This window comes from Lampetra planeri, chromosome 7 (assembly GCF_965212315.1).
Source record: "Lampetra planeri chromosome 7, kcLamPlan1.2.h2, whole genome shotgun sequence".
NCBI lineage: Eukaryota > Metazoa > Chordata > Hyperoartia > Petromyzontiformes > Petromyzontidae > Lampetra > Lampetra planeri.
Window position 1 is genome coordinate 15,874,172 of NC_136113.1, and position 18,223 is coordinate 15,892,394.

At 43.2% G+C, this 18,223-nt stretch overlaps 2 protein-coding genes across 5 annotated transcripts in view; one reads left to right on the top strand and one right to left on the bottom strand.

The window, feature by feature from the left end:
- LYST (lysosomal trafficking regulator) overlaps positions 1-11,246 on the top strand; it is a 138,296-nt gene extending 127,050 nt beyond the window's left edge. For all 3 annotated transcript variants that reach the window (XM_078596535.1, XM_078596536.1, XM_078596537.1), the window contains 6 exons: positions 4-102; positions 389-528; positions 2,036-2,133; positions 6,915-7,071; positions 7,584-7,655; positions 8,386-11,246. In XM_078596535.1, the coding sequence (XP_078452661.1) occupies positions 4-102; positions 389-528; positions 2,036-2,133; positions 6,915-7,071; positions 7,584-7,655; positions 8,386-8,521 (702 nt within the window). In that variant the 3' untranslated portion in view covers positions 8,522-11,246. The remainder of the gene's footprint in view (positions 1-3; positions 103-388; positions 529-2,035; positions 2,134-6,914; positions 7,072-7,583; positions 7,656-8,385) is intronic.
- A 1,011-nt stretch (positions 11,247-12,257) lies between these two features.
- The window catches only part of LOC144720073 (guanine nucleotide-binding protein G(I)/G(S)/G(O) subunit gamma-2), a 39,108-nt gene continuing 33,142 nt past the window's right edge, over positions 12,258-18,223 (bottom strand). Inside the window, exons 1-3 of one of the 2 annotated variants that reach the window (XM_078596538.1) lie at positions 17,618-18,072; positions 16,670-16,799; positions 12,258-13,955 (exon numbers count right to left, since the gene is read on the bottom strand). In XM_078596538.1, the coding sequence (XP_078452664.1) occupies positions 13,827-13,955; positions 16,670-16,756 (216 nt within the window). In that variant the 5' untranslated portion in view covers positions 16,757-16,799; positions 17,618-18,072 and the 3' untranslated portion in view covers positions 12,258-13,826. Of the gene's footprint in view, positions 13,956-16,669; positions 16,800-17,617; positions 18,073-18,223 lie in introns of those variants that run through there. The other variant, XM_078596539.1, reaches the window with a different exon arrangement.

Below are 18,223 nucleotides of genomic sequence, written 5' to 3' on the forward strand. Positions count from 1 at the left end.
CAGGTGTCAAGTTGTGCGTGGGTCCCGGATGGCTGCCAGCTGTTCACAGGGAACCAGGAGGGAGTGGTGACTGCCTACGTCACTCGCTTCAGTGCAGCCACGGTAAGTTCCACCCTCAGCGTCCCACCCGACGTCTTTAGATAGTTTTGGTTTATCCACGAAGCGAACTCACGACTTTCATTGATTGATCTCCAAATTCTTATGTCGCCCGATTTCAGATGTTAGCCATGGCCGGGAATCGAACTCATGGTGCTGCGTTCATAGAGCAGTCCACTTAACCATTGCATAGCTTGTACGCAACACGCATTCACGGCAATGCAACCATTGCATGATACATTTGTTTCTGTGAACGCGCCCGTTGGTTTACTTCTGTCCCTCTTCCGTGCAGCCGTCGGAGCTGGAAGTGGAGTCGTGTGTGCACCTATACGGGCACACGGACGCCGTGGCGCTGCTGCACGTGTGCAAGCCGTACAGCGTGCTCGTGAGCGCCAGCATCGATGGCACCTGCATCGTCTGGGACCTCAACAGGTCACGTCGCACACCCGCATAGCACACGCTGCAACGACGGATGTCGCTCCGCCACCTTCTGCTGACCTACGTTAGCCACTGCTGTGTAGCCATAGCAATGTGCCGAATGTGGATGTCAAGACGTACAATGCTGTCCATCCGCATTTCGGGTGTATCGTGGGGCTACGTTGTCAGCAGAGGGCAGTGCAGCAAAAAGTAAAATCCATCGTTGTGCTGTACTATTCTGCAACGTCTACGCAGTCTGCAATCACCAACCCGCACTGGCCAGCAAGATGGTCAAATAACCCCCACAGTGCGTACTCGGCCGTCCCTTGAGAAGAATGCTGATTTAATTGTGACCTTACCTCTTCATACATTTTGCATAGAAATGGATTTATTAAGATTATTGTTCGTCATCTTTTGGCACTCATTATTAGAGTAGACGTTCAAATATATCTATTCTAGATTTTAAGTTTTCGTGACTGCAAGGATTCATATTCTTAGGTTTTTTCGGTAAAGTCACGTATGTAAAAATTTTAAATTTAAATTGATAAAAGTAAAATAAAAACAAAATAAAAATCACGACGTTTCGGAGGCAACACAAGCTTCCGTCTTCAGGTGGAACCGTCACAGCACGACTGCTGCATCAAGTAAGATAAATTATATATGCATCCTATTGTAAAATACATGCTGCCAGTCACGCATGGCAAGCGACCCATTCGCCACTTCATTTAAACATTCCTATTTACACCCAGTAGCCGCTGCATTGAGCTATTGACCCAACTACTTGAGTTCAGCTCCCACTCGCAGCGAGCGTCAGCTGCGAGTGACATGAACCATCCGTTGGCCCACCCTTCACTAACCCACACTGACCATTTGTGGTAAAGTAAGGTCCGATAACTCCCTGTGACTAAGACGGAAAGAGAAGACCTTTATCCAGCAGTGGATTGTTTTAAGGGCTGTAAATTATTACTTGAATTATCATTACGCAAAGTCTACCCACCCACTACTCAGACCATATAAAATATATCATTTGTAAAAATAACCCCCTTATTATATTCTGAGGCTCGTTTCATAAAAAAAAATATGCACGCATTATTTTGGGCTACTGCTGAAAATACATCCATAAAAAATAGATAAAGTGAGATTTGGCTAATTGGTGTTGGAGTTGTGGGTCCCCTGAGGCTGTGACTAACTGGATGGCGCTGTCATGTTTCCTGAAGTCTTCGCTACAGCTTAATGAGTCGGTGCTGCACTCGTGATTCCCTAAGGTAGTAACTGCGGGTTTTGGTGCTGCCTTGCGTCCTTGAGGCTGCGACTGATGAGTTTGCTTCCTTATCGCCGCTTGTCCCTTGGGACCGTGACTAATGAGGAGCCATCGTCGCGGTACCGTGCGGTCACGACTAACGGCTTCGTGTTGTCGTTGTGACGCGTCTTCGGGGCGGTGACTAACGAGTCGTCGTCGTTGCCGTGGCTCCCTGGGACCCCTGACTTAATGAGTTCGGTGTCGTTGCCGTGGTTTCCGCAGGCTGTGCTACGTCCAGAGCCTGACGGGACACAAGAGTCCTGTCATGGCCGTGTCGGCGAGCGAAACGACCGGCGACATCGCCACGGCCTGCAGCTCCGGTACGGCACGGTGCCGGATCCACCACGGTGCAGCAGAGAAAAACTACGCTGGAGTTTCACGCTTCATGCCACCCAAGAATCTCATAACGTAGAGGGGGTTTAGTCATCATAATACACCCCGCCCACTGCTGCTGCCGCCCCTTGAGTCTCGTCTTCATTTTATTTTTATTATAGTCATCGTCTCTCTGCTCGTGTAATAAGCTCAGCATCGTCCGCGCTTTCACGTCAACTCGTGTGCTCGCCCGGCAAGGGATGAGGCTAATGAATCGGCAAGCTCAGACGCACGCGGGCTCTCGAGTGTGCCAGATAACGCGATGGCAAACGTGTGTACGATCTGTGCCAGGAATAGCATGTCGTATACGAGTGACGCCTCCGAGGGATTTTGCGCGTCTCTTGTGTGCTCAGTTGAACAAGAGGTCAGCCGTTTTTAAAAAGCGTTTGTAACTATACGGTTGTGTTGTCTACAGCAAAAGTATTTTTTCAAAAATTACCCGTTAATATAGGTCGTGTCGGTGAGCATTTAAGCTATTTGTTCTCGCTGATCAGGGCAGGGAATACGGTGATGAATCACGTGTCATTTTTGTCGTTATCATCGGCAGTGATCATTCTACTGCTGGTTGAAACCTTCCCAAACAATTTGTGCACCACACAAACATTTCAAGAGTAATGCTTTGTTAAAAATTTAGGGGGAAAAAATAAAATCCAGACGCAGCATTTCTTTCAATCAAAATCAACAATCTGCTCTCATTGTACATTCTGTGTTGTTCTTATTCAGTTTGTTTAGCCAGGAAAGCCTCATTGAGTCTCAAGACTTTTCTCAGGCCGATCCTGTTAAAACTTTCTCAAAATGGGGGCGATGTTGTGATTTGTAATCCCAACTGAGTAACCTGCAGGTAAATTTGTAGCATTGGGATGTTTTTTTTTTCCAACAACAGACATCTTTTTTTTCTACTGTGGGGAGAAAATTGAGAACCCAGAGCAAATCCATGTAAAATAGGTGGGATAACACACAAATCAGACTCGGATCAGATCAAAGCTCCACCTAGCAAGGGCGCCGTATTGAAACATGTATCACTGCGCCGCCCTGCCGCCCAATATGTAGAAACAATATAGAAACACAACAATTTCTTAAAATAGCACCAGAGCTTGCTTTATGATTACGGAAGGAAAAAAAAACCTCTCCTACAGAATGGACAAGAAAATGGTAGATTAGTACTTGCGCGTATGTCAACCGCTGTAATTATGCGAGCCATTTGTGATTTTGCGGTGGGCAGCAGCTGCGTGTTAATGGCCTTGGTGTTTTTAATGCCATGGTACGCAAAAACCACGTTTTCCTCAAACACAAAACAAAGTTCCCTGCATCCTGGAAACTGCACGCTGCGCGTCACGTGTTTTCATGAACATATGAATCCAATTGTCTTCCTTTCTGTTTGGCAGGGCTTTTGCATCAAGTTCAACATGTATTTGTGGTTACGTGAGAGGCAATTCATTGCTCCTCTAATGCTGTCATGCTACGGAATGCATTTACAGCATAATGCTCATAATTCAGGATTAAAAGAAGAAAAGGGTCCGTGTTAGCCCATTCTATGTTGTTTTTTTCAGAAGGTAGCATACTCTGGGCCTAATCGCACAGGCACATTGTTGTTCATTGGCTCTGCAATGGCTGCTTTGAGAGGCCAATAATTGCCCTGATTTCACACTAATAACCTCGTCCATCATGCCTATTTGACAATGCCACAAGGGACTTTATTGTAACCCAGAAACCTTTATGCGTCAGCGTATATCTCATTCGATTCTACCTCTTTCGCAATCTTAAGTTCTATATGCGTATGGTAACCTTGGTTTAATAAAAGGGCAACTTGCTGGTTATTGTGGGAAAATGCTGTTAAAATATTTAAAGGTAAACTTTCGTATCTTCACGCAATTACAAACAGATCCGAGGTTTAAATATAATTTGATACAAGTAACTTATTAAATTATATATAAAACGTAATGTCGCTCCTGGGAAATTAGCAACGTAGCCATAAAACAGAATGGAGTGGATTATGTGTTTAGAAACAGTCTTTACAAAATACCATTATTATGGAGGTGCAGGTTTAAAATATTATTATACTGACTTCTGTGTATTTTACCATATGTAGTAGGTTTATTCAATGTTAATGGCATTTATTTACCCAGAAAAGCCTCCATGAGAATCAAGACTAGGAGAGTTCTGTAATAGGATGTTTGTCCAATATCATTAATGAGTATTTGGCAAGTGGAAGGACATGCATACTAAGAGAGGATGACGCTCAAACATTGCTCTACTGCCTTAGCCAGGCCATATCACACAGCCCAGGCCTATGCCACCTGGTGTTCTCACGCAATCTACCTTAGCAATGCTAACCAGGCTCAAATCCCTGCTTAGCTTTCGAGATCTGATGAGGTTGCTTGCATGAAGAGTGATTTAGCCATATCCATTTGAAGCAATGCTTGTGGAATTCTTGAGCAATAACAGTCTCAAAGCTTCCTGCTAGCTGTAATGAATCTTCTCCACAGATGGCCAAATGATGCACTATTTCACTTACACATTATTCATTTCATTCATTTCTTTCATCTTTTGTTCCCCGCAGTGGTCTTATTCCAACAGGCAATTATTTTTAATTGTAGTTCAACCATCTTTGCACGTGGAACTTCTGGGTAAAATCAATCTAGAATCCTTTCAAGCAGTGTTTGTCAAACTCCAGTTGTCGAGACTCACCGAAGTCCGCCTTCCACGGTTACCAATCTTTGCTTTTAAAATACTAATTAAGTACAACACATGCGCCTGATGAGTGATAGTCACGTCCCACGTGATATACCGAGAGCAGATCTTTTTTTTTTAAAGCAGGCCATAGTGGGTTGCTCAGAGTTCAGATCACTGAGCTGACACCGCTGATATCCTGCGTTAAGATCCAGACAGTTGCGTTCGATTAAACTCGGTTCTCAAATGTACTGAGTTCACGGTTTTAACTCGGTCAACCAATGACTGTAAAAAAAAAACCCGCAATGTTACATTTTGTTTTGCACTTAATTTGAAAAAAATTCAAGCTCTAAAAACTAAATTAATGTAACTGCTGTGTGATGAAAATGTATCGATCTGTACCTGACCCCGAGTGTGGATAAGAGGTAAGTTAAAAGAGATTTCAGAAGTATTTCTGTCATCTCGTTACACCTGACCCTTCTCTACCAGCAACAAACGGTACAGTTTTGCGATAATTGTGAATGAATTCTTTGTCGGAATAAATTTAGGCAAAGAGACGAATATCCCAAAAAAATCAAGAGAAGCAGACCATAGTGGGTTCGCGAGGACTGGAGTTTGCGAAACGCCGCCTTAAGAAGTGCAATAAATTGGGATGCTGAATGGAGGAGTGCTTGAGTAACGCTAAGTACTGGAGCTGCTGCTGTTGAGGTTCAGGGCCTGAACCTCTGGGTGGATGAGAGTTAGAAAAATACAAATAATACTTTTGTTAGTATGAACAGTGTTTCCCTCTTAAGACCATGTTACACATGGGAAATTGTACAGAAATCATTGGCAACAAACATAATCAGCAATGCTTGCCTCACCATTTTCCGTCATGAAATATGTAGGTGCCCAGGTTTGGACAAATGTAATCGCTGTCTCTCCCCTTGCGTGCAACTTGAATGGTAATTTACAATGAAATCACAGGGGTCACATATGAGCAGCCTGGGGTTGTGGCCTATCAAATGCACTTTTCAACAAACTCTGTTTTCATTGGCCAGACAGAACTCCCGCCTTTTTGTTTGCCATTCCCGTACCAAATTGCGACAGTTGTTAATGTGTTACCGGTGGCAGTGTGCCCTGGAATTGCCCTCAGAGATCGAGGGCTGTGTCTGTATCTTGTTGCTCAAGCCGTCAGCTATGGCCGAGTGGGAACAAATGAAAATGATCAGAAATGGACTTTGCGAGTTATTTTTACAAAATCTAGCTTCTAATGAATGTTTTGCATTTCCAAAGCCAATGTTTAATTTCCGTGGGTCACAACATAGCATGGAGTGTAATATGTTTCCTTCATGCTCCTTAATGTCATTTGTATGAGGTGGAAACAGTCATGAATAATCAATAATTCTAATATTTTATTTATAACCAGGCAAGAACCAATTGAAACGTAATATCTCGGTCATGAAATATGAACATTAACATTTTGTTCAAGGTGATTACAGCAGAGTAAGCTACTCCGAACAATGTTGTCTCATTCCACTCCGCACTGTTATGGACATAGTTCTGAAAGTTAATTTGCTGATGGGACTTTGTAGGGGTAAATGTGCTACTTAATTCTTTTCCACCTATGATCAGATCACCCGGAACATGCCAAGTCTCATCAGAGCAGCTAAGCAAGGGTTGTGCTTGGATGGGTGACCACCATGCCCAAGGAAAGGGTGTAATAGGCATTATGGCCAGAACAGGACAGTGCAGCAAATCCATTGAAATGTTTCCATAACCTTCAACAATCTGCTCTTACCAGTGTGGCGAAGTATGGTCACATATCCCTCACGGTCCCGCAGGACATAGGAGTGGTTTGTCAAAACGGACTATGCACGGACATGCCAAATACGTACCCGCCGTTGCAACATATGTGGCTTACATACAAAAGAAGCAAAGCAAATTGTTGCTTTAAATATTGGTGGCCATGTTCCTTCCCCGGGCGTGGAGCACGTTGTGCAAATAATAGGTGAAATTAAGATTCTCCCCCCGTCGTTCGTGGTTCTCACGTGAGGTGTTGTGTATTTTTCGACGACAGTCGGGGGTGGCAGTGACCTGCGGCTCTGGACGGTGAATGGTGACCTGATCGGCCACGTTCACTCTCCGGAGATGGTTCGCTCGTTGGCGTTCTCAAACCAGCCGGAGGGCACGTCTGTCAACGTGATTGCCGGAGGCCTCGAAACGGGAGTCGTCAGGTGATCGTCTTCGTGTCTCTATTTCTTCACCGGTGCCCGGGCGTGAGCCAACGGGCGCTCGTAATGCCGATCCTCAACCCTTCATAGATTTCTTCATGTAACATTTATAGGAACACAGCCTGGGGAAATGGACGATGTTATTCTACAATTCACACGAACCTGAGAAATTATCTTTTGCCCCACCCCCCACCTCCCCCAACTCACATCGAGACGGGTTGATGATGTGACCAGCATCGGTTTGCCAAGTCTGAATATGCACAGCCAATGCATTCAGTTAGATTGGGTCTGTGCATGCAGACATCATAGCTCAGAGACAAGAAAAACAAATTGAACATAAAACTAATGCAACAATGTTATGAATGTTTGGCTGTACGCTGTGTGTTGTATAAGGGATTACTTTAATTTGATTGTTTCTAAAATTGTTATTACCGCAATCCAAATTAAGGTTTTTTGCTAGTACCATGCAGTAATCCTGATTCTGATGTTCCGCTATTTCTCTAAAACGTGTGTAGACTTTGGAGCACTTGGGATTTGAAACCAGTTCGGGAAATTGCATACCCCAAGTCTGGCCTAGCTGTTATCAGGTAAATACATCCACAAAACAAATATTTCCTAATGTACTTATTCTGTGACAGTAATCTTACAGTCCAGAGATGTTGGCTTGAGCCATGTGATGGCAAATAAAAATGAGTGTCTTATTTTTGTCATAAATGTGCTGATATCTGGATTACTAACAATTTCATGTACATCCCTTTTTTCATTCACTGCCGGATGAGGGCCTATCTACCCTATGTGGCTTATGGCGATTATTTGACCATTCTTCACGCTTGTCCATGCAGGTTGGGCGTTACCAACATTGAGACAAATTTCCAAGGTCATTGCAATCTGGCCCTTAGTCATTATTGATTTTACATCATTTTCTTAAATTGCAAAAAAATACCTTACAATGGCAAGTCACTTCTTTGCTGTAGCATAAAAATAAAATTGATTCTAAATAAATGTATACCAGGCATTTGAACGTAAATTTAAAAAAAAAAATGTGTCTGCTTGTGCGGTGCCTTTAACTTTTCCCATTTAATGTCTGAACTCATTTATCATGCACAGCTCAACTGGGTTATCTGTGATTTATGTATGAGAATATCCCCAACAGAGTTCAGCAACTGACGTAAAAGAGCATCGCACCAGCAAGCACTCGTGTCCTTAATCAATCTGCCAAACCCATTGCATCCGGAGCAGTCGCGTACCGCCCTGACCTCACGTCACTTACTGTGATGTCGCTGTGGTGGTACTTGCTTCCCGCTTCTTGCCCCGCAGCCTGACATTCTCGTGCGATGGGCTACACCTCTTCACGGTGGACAGCGAGGGCAAAGTGGTCGCCTGGTGTCGCAGGGACCATGCCCGTTCAAAGCCGCCCCTCTTCTACTCCTTCCTGGGAAGCTTCTCAGCATAGCGGCCCGCTGCCCGTTTCTTAAGAATATATCAAGTAACGAAAAAAAAAAGTGCCAAGCCTGTGGGGACATGATTTCTATCTTATATTCTCATTGATGTTCCAGGGATCCACCATCTGACGACTGTAAAAAAACGTTCTTTGATGCCATTGACGGATACACGCACTTACCTTCATGCTGCTCGACAAGATGTTCCAGCCACGTGTGCTCCATGCAAGTTGAATTTGAAATTAGAACCACAGGCGTTGTGGTTCGGAATTACTGCGAGGGGAGAGAAGTGTGTACCCTGTCGATGCCATCTGGGGCAATTAATTTTGCCAACATCGCGAGAGCATGGCCTCCGACTTATTCTCGTGATGAAATACACTGCTCAATCAGGGCAAGCCTGGGCTCGTCTTTACGCGTTATTTTTATATTCCACAGCCGATTATGTCACATGGCGTTACGAGCATTCATCCATTTTGAACAAAACAAGTTTTGATGTTTAATGTAACTTATCAACAATCAATTTGAGTGTGGACGCTTACCCTCAACATGTCCGTGACTGTAACCAACTCCACCCAGATTTGAAATGCAAACGTGCTTTGCTAAAAGGGTGCGCATGTGAAAATATATGAAGTCTTTGAGCTTGGAGAGATAAAAGCACTTCCAAACGAAAATGTTTACTGCCTTTTGCTGCCAACACGTGACACACCAAATGTAGAGGAGGTCAAAGAGTAATGACGTATCACCGTTTTTGACAGTCACAAAGTCTACGTTCAAGGAACAACGTTGCTGGATTATTATTAGCTTCAACTCTGACTGGTTACATCTGGTATGCCTAGAATTCACGTATCCTCTTTGTTGCGTTATGTCCAACATGCAAATGGCCGAATGCAGTCCCGTTACCACTGAAGAGTTTGCTTTGAACGGAATGCTGTGTTAGCCGTGCTCCTTTTATACGTTTTATACTGCCTGGCACGCTGCAATATAAAAACTCGTTTACGCCTAGCACTTGCATATCTGAGGAACACAACAACAAAACTACATTTTTGGGTCCTAACCCATTGGTTTCACTTCATAGACACATCATGACAAAATGTGATATGTCCACGTAGTAATAACATATGTTGGTATGTAATCGTTTACCTTCAACGCTAAATGGTATCTACTTCACTTCCACAAACCTAACGTCATTTTAAACAGAAACAAGGATTAATCTGTTTCGAGCTCATGAATACATTTAAAACCTTTGCTCTAATTATAATTTAAAGAAAAGTACATCCTCAGAAATGTTCCCCCTAATTTCACTAAAGGCAATGATAGTTGCTGAAAAACGAAAATACTGCAGTACTGCAACTCGGTCAAAGTTTCGTGCTTTGTTTTATTGATTAATTGCTCACGTTAATTTAGCGGGGTAGAAAGCTGCAGATTTTGATTCAAAGGTTGCCGGCTTAAATTAAAAGCTCTGTACATTTGTATCCGTACAAGAGACTCGGAGTTGTAAGGCCCTCCTGAAAGAGTCATGGGACTCGACGATGGCTTTTGCCGGAAGACTCAAAGACAGCGGCAGCAATGAAGGCTCTCTGCATAAAAACAAAATGCATGTGTACTCGTATGACTAGTCTATAACAAAGCGAATGACAGACAAGGACAACAAATGATTTGTGTACATTGACCTCCGTTTACTTTATAATTTACCTTCTTACTATGCAGTGCATGTAGCAAAATGGACATGGCATGTACAGTTATGCATTGTCGTAATCTGCGTGTATTTATTTTCGTGTGTACGATTGGCGAGTGTGGGGGAGCTGCTCCCGTTTATTTTCGTCGCCGTCGTCATCGGCGTGAAAGTTGTCCTTGGCGATGCTGTTTCTTCTTCGTTGTTTTAAAAAGGATCAAATGAATGATTGTCGAATGATGCTTGGGCTAAACGGAGCGAGGATAATAATACACTAGCGTAGACGACGGACCGGCATTACCAACATGCGTTCGAACTGTCTCTTGCGAGCACTGCCGCATTAAGAAGACGACACACTATTGCTGTTTTCGTCAAGGACTGCAGACTTGTTTTCAAGCAGACGAGTTGTTCGTTGATTCCTGTTCCAGCACACAGAGTTCCTCTGTGGTGGATATTGTATACATGTAAAGCTTAAAAATACCACTTTGATGGACCACTGTGTTATTTGTAAAGCATGCTGCAGACTTTGTAAATGTTGCAGGTAAAAGAGCTTATTCTTTTTTGCAAAATCAACAGTGTCACGGAGGGGTGGGGGGGGGAGCGTGCAATTCGGTGCATGATGTGAACCGTACACGTCACGTATGGCGATTAATTTTAATAACTTTTTTGCCGTTTCTATTACACTAACATGTCCCATTTTATTGTTTTCAGTTTATTGGTTCCCCTTTTTAACGAGCAGGAGCCAAGTGTTACCAAAAATTAAATGTAATGTATTTTTGTATGTTGCTTCAATGTTTACTGTGGAATGCAACAAAACGCAGGCTGCTGTAAGACCGTAAAAAAATTGCTGCTGTAAATTCGGGACGTGGTTTTTTTCTTCTGCGAGTGGATGCGGGCGATGGGTGTAAAATAAAGTCTGCGTTCCGACCACACGTTTAATGAGATGCACACTTTTAACGACATTTTCTACCAAACTATAGGACGATTTGCTGTATGTCTTTTTTTTCTATGGGAAATGCAATGCTGTTGTGTAAAGTGTAGAATAAAAGTATACTGTCATAAAATGGTCTCGGTTTGCTGTGCTCTGCTTTTCCCACACGTTTGTTTAACCACCGTACTGCCGGACATATGTCGAACTTCTTTTGCACCGTACGTATTAGCTAACCGTGGTAATCCGAGTTAGGGGGCGGGGGGGGATAACACATTAAACACAAAGCAGGAAAACCCACTAATGCGTCTTCCCTCGCACTGCTCGACTTGGGAATCTTCTCCGATCGTCAGTTTTTTTTCCCCCAAGGTATTTAAAACGTTGCTCAAATGAAGACATGTTATTAACTATTTATCCATTTGAACTTTAATAGGACTGTACTGTTTGTTGCTGGCCAGTTGGCGTTTTGAGCCTGTGCTCAGGATAAAAAAAATCCATAATAACGTTTTTTTTGGGGTTAGATCGCGTAAATAGAAATGTCGTAAAACCCGCCACCACCCGACACAGCCAATTCGTGAGGTTCGTCATGTAAACAAATACATGCCAATTCGTTACAAGTTCAGCACGAACTGGTGTGTTGGAGAGTAAAACCCACAACACATTCCTACGGAAAGTAGCTGGTAGGGACGTTGGGTTGCTCGGTCAATGGCCAGGGTCAACGGCGGTGTGGTGTATTCCGCAAATATGCCCGACTGAGGGCGTGCACAAGCCGGCGTGAGTAGGTTAAACGTTGAGTTTTATAAGGGCACCACGGGGTAACCAGCCCCTCCCCACCCAGCCCCACCCCTCTCACCCCCCCACCCAGCCCCACCCTCCCCACCCCCTCCCTACCCTCCCCACCCAGCCCCTCCCTGCACGACGGACGGACACTAATCCCCTGTGGGCTGGTGGAACCAGTGGGTTCCTACCAGTAAAACCAACATTTACAATTCGAGTACCGTAAGGTTTAAACTTTGTCACGGTAATTTGACCCCTCATGCAAACGGTTCCATTTCAGTGCGATGCGATTGGCACTGGTGGTAAGATATCACTTTGTGTCGCTTTGATAACGTAACAATTTACGTGTGAAAAAAAGTCCACGTGAAATAGATTTCGGATTACACTTTTTATTATATATATACACAAGTTAATAAGATGTAGTAAACGTTCAATGACTAAAAGTTGTACAATTAAATATACAACACATCCTGATTTTGGGTACAATATCAAGCAGAGCAGATACATGTTGTGCAAAACAAACTAAAAGTCCACTTACATCCACTATCAAGTGGCAAGCAAAGTGGCTATCAATGCACAATGAGTTTTTTGCTCTAGAATATTTCCATTTTATATGGGTTGATGGCATTTACTAAATCACCTGGAATTCAGCCGACTTTGTCGGATCTCTGAAGCTAGGCGATCACCATGCATATAAGAGGCATTATTGTCTGTGGGTTGTAGGCAGTAGATAATATGTCACAATGCTCCACACCTTCACCGACCCGCACTGACCAGAATGGCAAATTATTATTAATATCCAGCAGCAGATTTACAAAGGGATGTGCATGTGTTGATTACTATATTTCAATTGCATAAGTGATATTTAGGTCATGTAAGTCACCTGCACGCGCCACGATGCTGTGTATAGAGTAAGTGTTTATCTTGCTATCAATGTTCATCCAATTAAAGGCAACCTATTGACAATGGAAGTATCAACCGAACAGGCTTTTTTCAGGATATACCATGATGGACATTTTATTTTGGGCAATACATTGCAAAGTCACAAATGGAATTCAAACCATAACGCCTGTAACAACGTTGATGGACAACTGCAGTGTACATTGGTGGAATATTATACGATGCATGAAAGCTGCATCTTGGATAATTTTAAGTTTAGTACCAAAAGTTTATTTAAATTCAATGCAAAATTGACCCAGCTTAACAGGCATACGGTAGAAGACAAAAGTGAGGGTGCAGACCCAAATATTGTTACGAAGAAATTCACTTGCGTTTCTAAATCATTCTGCAAGTAAAATGCAAGTCTACCCATTCAGTGTTCAGTGTTTAGATGCATGCACATTTTAAATAATAAAAATTGTGAAAAGTATTTACATTGCCACCTTGTCAAATAAGATAATATATAGTTAATGGCAACATTTCAGTTACTGTAATTATAAAACTGCTATAGCGCAATGGACATAACAGTCACCTATCCTAAAAATATTGTCCATTCAGTCATGGAAAACAACCTTTTACCATTGCACCATTATCAAGTTTTACGCATTAGCTAGGCGAAAGGAGCTCTTCGTGAGCACCTGCAAAGGCGTACAAATCATAAAAAGGAAAGACTTCAGATAAGGGGGGTGGGGGGGCGGCATATTTTTGTTTTTACACAAGCATTACCTAAAACATGTCTGCTATCACGACCGCTCGTCAAGCTGTTTCGTTTCAGCCACAGGAGGTCGGCTGTGGCCAGCTGGGTGGCTCTGCCCAGTAAGGCAGCCCCCCCCCCCCTCATTCGACTCGTGCTTTGCTCTTTTCTGCCTTCATTTTCCACCATTCTTGATGATCTCTGCGCCAGCGTTGCTGTAAAATGTAGCTGGGGGCTTCCAATTTTTTTCATTAACTTTTTTCCTCTCTACTGTGTGGGTGTTTTTTTTCTTATTGTTTGGCACGCACTCTACAAGATGACACAAAAGAGTTTTTTTTCTCGAAATGGGTTTTCTGAGGCGGGGACGGGGCACAGCAGAGGATCGTCCTTGGCGTGGATTTCGCAGTAAGCCATCAGATCCGCTGCTGCTTTTGATACCTGCAAGGACAAAAGGGTTAGTGACAGCGGTGCATCACGGAGCATGTGGGCATACAAAAGCAACATCCATTCACTGCAATATTGCAAAGAGGGTTAGTCGATTCTCATACCCACAGTGCACACGTCAAATTGTGCGTGCACTGCAATGCATCGTCTAAAATATATATACTAGACTCCTGAATTGTGCACAGTTCATCAAATTATAAGGAGTGAACATTTTCAAGTTATGAAATATGGTTGTTCTGGAGGCCCTTTCATCTATGCACTTTCTCAGCATCTAATTACCACATTAGGTACAGTACTGATAAATATATATATGATGGTGACCATCAATAGCCGCATAACCAATGAAGAGTTTTCAAACTTTTACATACATCATCCTCATGTTTAGAAATATAAAAATGTATTACATATGTACTCCCTGGCGATCTCCTAAACGTTTCTTAGTTGCACATTTTTTCCTCTCAGAAATTAGCTGCTAAGTCTTAACTCCGACAACCTAAATTGTTGGTTACAAAAGCATCAACATTTCTTTGGAAATGAAAGCTTCCGGCAATAGGCGCCCACCGTATACCGACTGGTTGCATAAATTGTGGGCAGCTGAGCACGAGTGACAATACTTCACGAGCTTGTTGAGCCCTAAAGGCATCAAACTTAAGCGACAATAATCGTCACATCAAGTTGTGTTACTTTTTAAGACTTTTAACATGTCAAAATCAGCCAGTAATAATTTATGTTGTTTTTTGACAAAGTATGAGAATATTAAACGTGGTTGCGTTAAAACGGTTATACACTCATAAATCAAGAGCAATTATTTACTATTTTTTATTTTCCCTCAAACTAGGACCCCATATGATACAGACACTGTCCTTGTCTCTAAGATCGCCAGTTCACCAGAGTTGGTTCAAACAAGCCTGCTGATGAGATACTGAATACCGAAACTGGTCCAGAGTTTGCTTTTCTTAAAACATTTCTGCTGAAATGGTGCACTCTCAAATGGCCGTGCGGCTGATGGGTTGCATAAGAAATACATTAACTTTTTATGTGGAGAGACGGATATGTGACAAGAGATGTACTGTCTGCTTATTTATTTTGCCATACGATACATTATTTAAATTAAGAGCTGAAGATGAGATTGGTCGAATTTTCTTTCAACTTTTTCACAAAAGTTTTGGCAAACCAGAGCGCTGCATACACAATTCATTCAGCTTCTTGACAAATACAGATGTTTGCCACAGTTCCTCAATATTCTTGGCCATGGTAATATTCAATTACAGATCAATCTTATTTGATTTGTAATTGAATGGCTATATTCCTGGAAGTCAGGCCGATTGATAAAACTGTAATAAAAAAAAATGTTCCTGGATAGTAAGTGTTATTTCCTAATTGCTTATGCCTCAAAAGTACAGAAAATGGCTATTATTCCCCACAAACTTTGCTTTTGTGACCAGGACAGTGATATTTAAAAATGTACTTATTTTCAATGAGAAAACCGGCGAATTTGTGTATTTTCGTTCACATACAGTCAGAAAAAACATGAATCAAAATTAACATGTATTTATACTCCATATCACTCTTCTATCGCTCCTACCATGGTCACTGTACTGGTGAAATTTCCTCATTCACTCCTTTACCCGTGTCAAGGACTCGTTCTACCCGACTGACTGGCTGATTCATCTAATCCACACCGTGCTCAACCGCCACATTGCAGGTCATATCGCTTATCTTTCTGCTTCTTCCCTGGCACTGCCAGACTAAGGAATGTTTCCACCTGCACCATATCTGTTTTTCCCAAAGGTATTTAAGCCTTGCTCAATACAATAATGTGTGAACTATTCTGTTGCAACATTAATAGTGCTGTTTGGCATTTTGGGCATTTAGACCTGCACTCAGCAGTAGTACTTAAGAAAGTATATATAGATACATTTTTAAACCAAGAAAAATCCAATCCGCTGTTAATTAGCGGATTTGAGAAGATATTTTAAGCTGAAAAAGTGTATGACTTAATTGCTGTAATTATATTTGGTATGCACTGTGCACACATTTTCCTGAGCTGAGAAATTACTTTACTACATTACTGAAATAAACAAACTGTATTCGTAGAAATAACATCCCGAATGTTTGTCGGCAAAACTATCTTCAGCTGCTCCGCGTTTTTTTTCCCTGCATCATGAAGGCTCCGACTGGTATTTGGAGTGGGATACGCACGTTATAAACAATAAACTAAACTTGTTTTATCCAGGATAGCCACACTGAGTCATAGGACTCTTTTTCTCAGGACGATCCTGCTACATTGGGGCTTTTATCTTAAGATATTTTCAGCCAATTAATGATGAGTTGTGTCGATTCATACAAGTGGCACGCACACCACAGTTAGTTGATCAAGCAGCTCGCGTGTGGGTAGGACTAAGGGTAGCTCCCACATCTTCCGAGAGGTCTGGCCAGCGCCAAAAAAGTAGGCCAAATACTCTCTAGAGGGGGCCTCTCTAGAGCTGAGCGCCCTTCTCGCCAGCAATAACGCGAGCGAGATATCTGATGGCTTTGCCGCACCTTTAAATTCGTCCGTTGTCTTTCGTGGACTGGGAACAACAACCACAACAACCCCCAACGCAATGGAACTCAATCGAGCTGTGGCCACTGAAAAGCTTGCAAGCAGAATATTTCCCGAAGCGACCCACCGTACAACCGAGCCTCTCCTGCCAACGCCCTCGCACCTTAATTCTGTCCATGTTCGCCTCCAGCTTCAGCTGTTCCACCGCTTTCCGCGCCTGCGCTATGCTGGCGGTGTTGTTGGCTGCCATCGTCGCCTCCTCCCCAAGACCTCTTCTTCTCGTCTCTCTCTCTCTGCGTGTGTGTGCGCGCACAGAGAGAGGGGGCAGTGTTGGTGAGTGACACAGCGAGGTTCACGCAGATGGGTTCTTCTGTAGCATCACAATGCAACACTGCAACACAGAAGCCGGCCGGCTGCTGTCCATTGCAGGCGTCACTCGTTACAGACACGAGACATTTTTTTTGTCTGTTTATTCGAAGCAATTCGAGAGTGAACACGAGTAGGGCATTGACGACACCGCGTCCTCCTCTGCTTGTGTTTGAAACGTGACTCTGCTGCTGTGTAAATAAAAGGCAGTTTGGCCAGTCTGGGTCTAACTTTTGAGTCCTGCTGCATCTTCATCTTACTTCACACACATTTGCCTTTTTTGTTTAGAAAAAAAGAGCACAACTCTTTACCGCACCTACGATTGAGCACGGTTGGCTACGTACGGTGCGAAAGAAGTTCAACATTACGTGTATATACTGTACAGGGTGGTCCAAATGTCTTGTGATCCCCCCCCTGCCCCACATTTAATTCTCTAAAACTTAAAATTTCAAAAGGTTTATTTAAAACAGAAGTGAATATGCAAAGGTGGGGGGGGGGTGTTAGGGGTCAATTAATTGGGGGTCACAAGACATTTGGACGAACCTGTTTAATTGGCGCCCATCTAAACCTCCTGACAGGTTTATCTGTTTAAAAAAAAGGCACGCACTGTACAGCTGTACAGATCATCACCTGCGGCACATCGCCACCACAAACAAAACACCTGACGCTAAAGTTGACAAAACAGCGCCACACAACATCATAACGACGACAACAATAAACCCGTTCGACCATTTCCTTTACTCACCTTTTGCAACCGACAAGATGCAGAGCAAGGGACGGCCCAACAATATTAATACAGCACTCTGTTCTAAATATATAGACGAGCAAGCGGGCGTTTTGTTTAAATCCAACTTTGTTCGTTCACGTATCGTGGTAAAATCTGAATCTAAGTTGACTCTTTGTATTATAACAACACTAACTCCGTTCCCCTCTCCTCTTGCGTTCACACTCTGTGAATGAAGTGCCCAAGGTGAGAGTTGAGACAGCCGGTCTCGGAACAAACAAGACCATCAGCAACCTGTAACTAAGCCCCTCTGAATGTCACCTCCTGTTGCATAATAAACGCGGCGCCGTCCAAAGGTCGTTCGCCAGCAAACGTGTCTTCAATGTCCCTTTCACAGACCGCGACGTTCATGCGGAGATAGTAAAATTTAACGGCGGATACGTTCTGCGGTGTAAATATCTCAATACCCTGGTGGGCTTCGTGGTGTGTGGGCTTGCTGTGAAGTCCACGCCTGCCTCGCCTCGTTTCTCAATCTTACCGTGTCGTCGTTGCCTCCGCTGTGTGTGTAAGGACCTTGTGTTTTTCACCCCAAACTTCCTCTCTTGGGCACACGAGAAGGTCACAGGT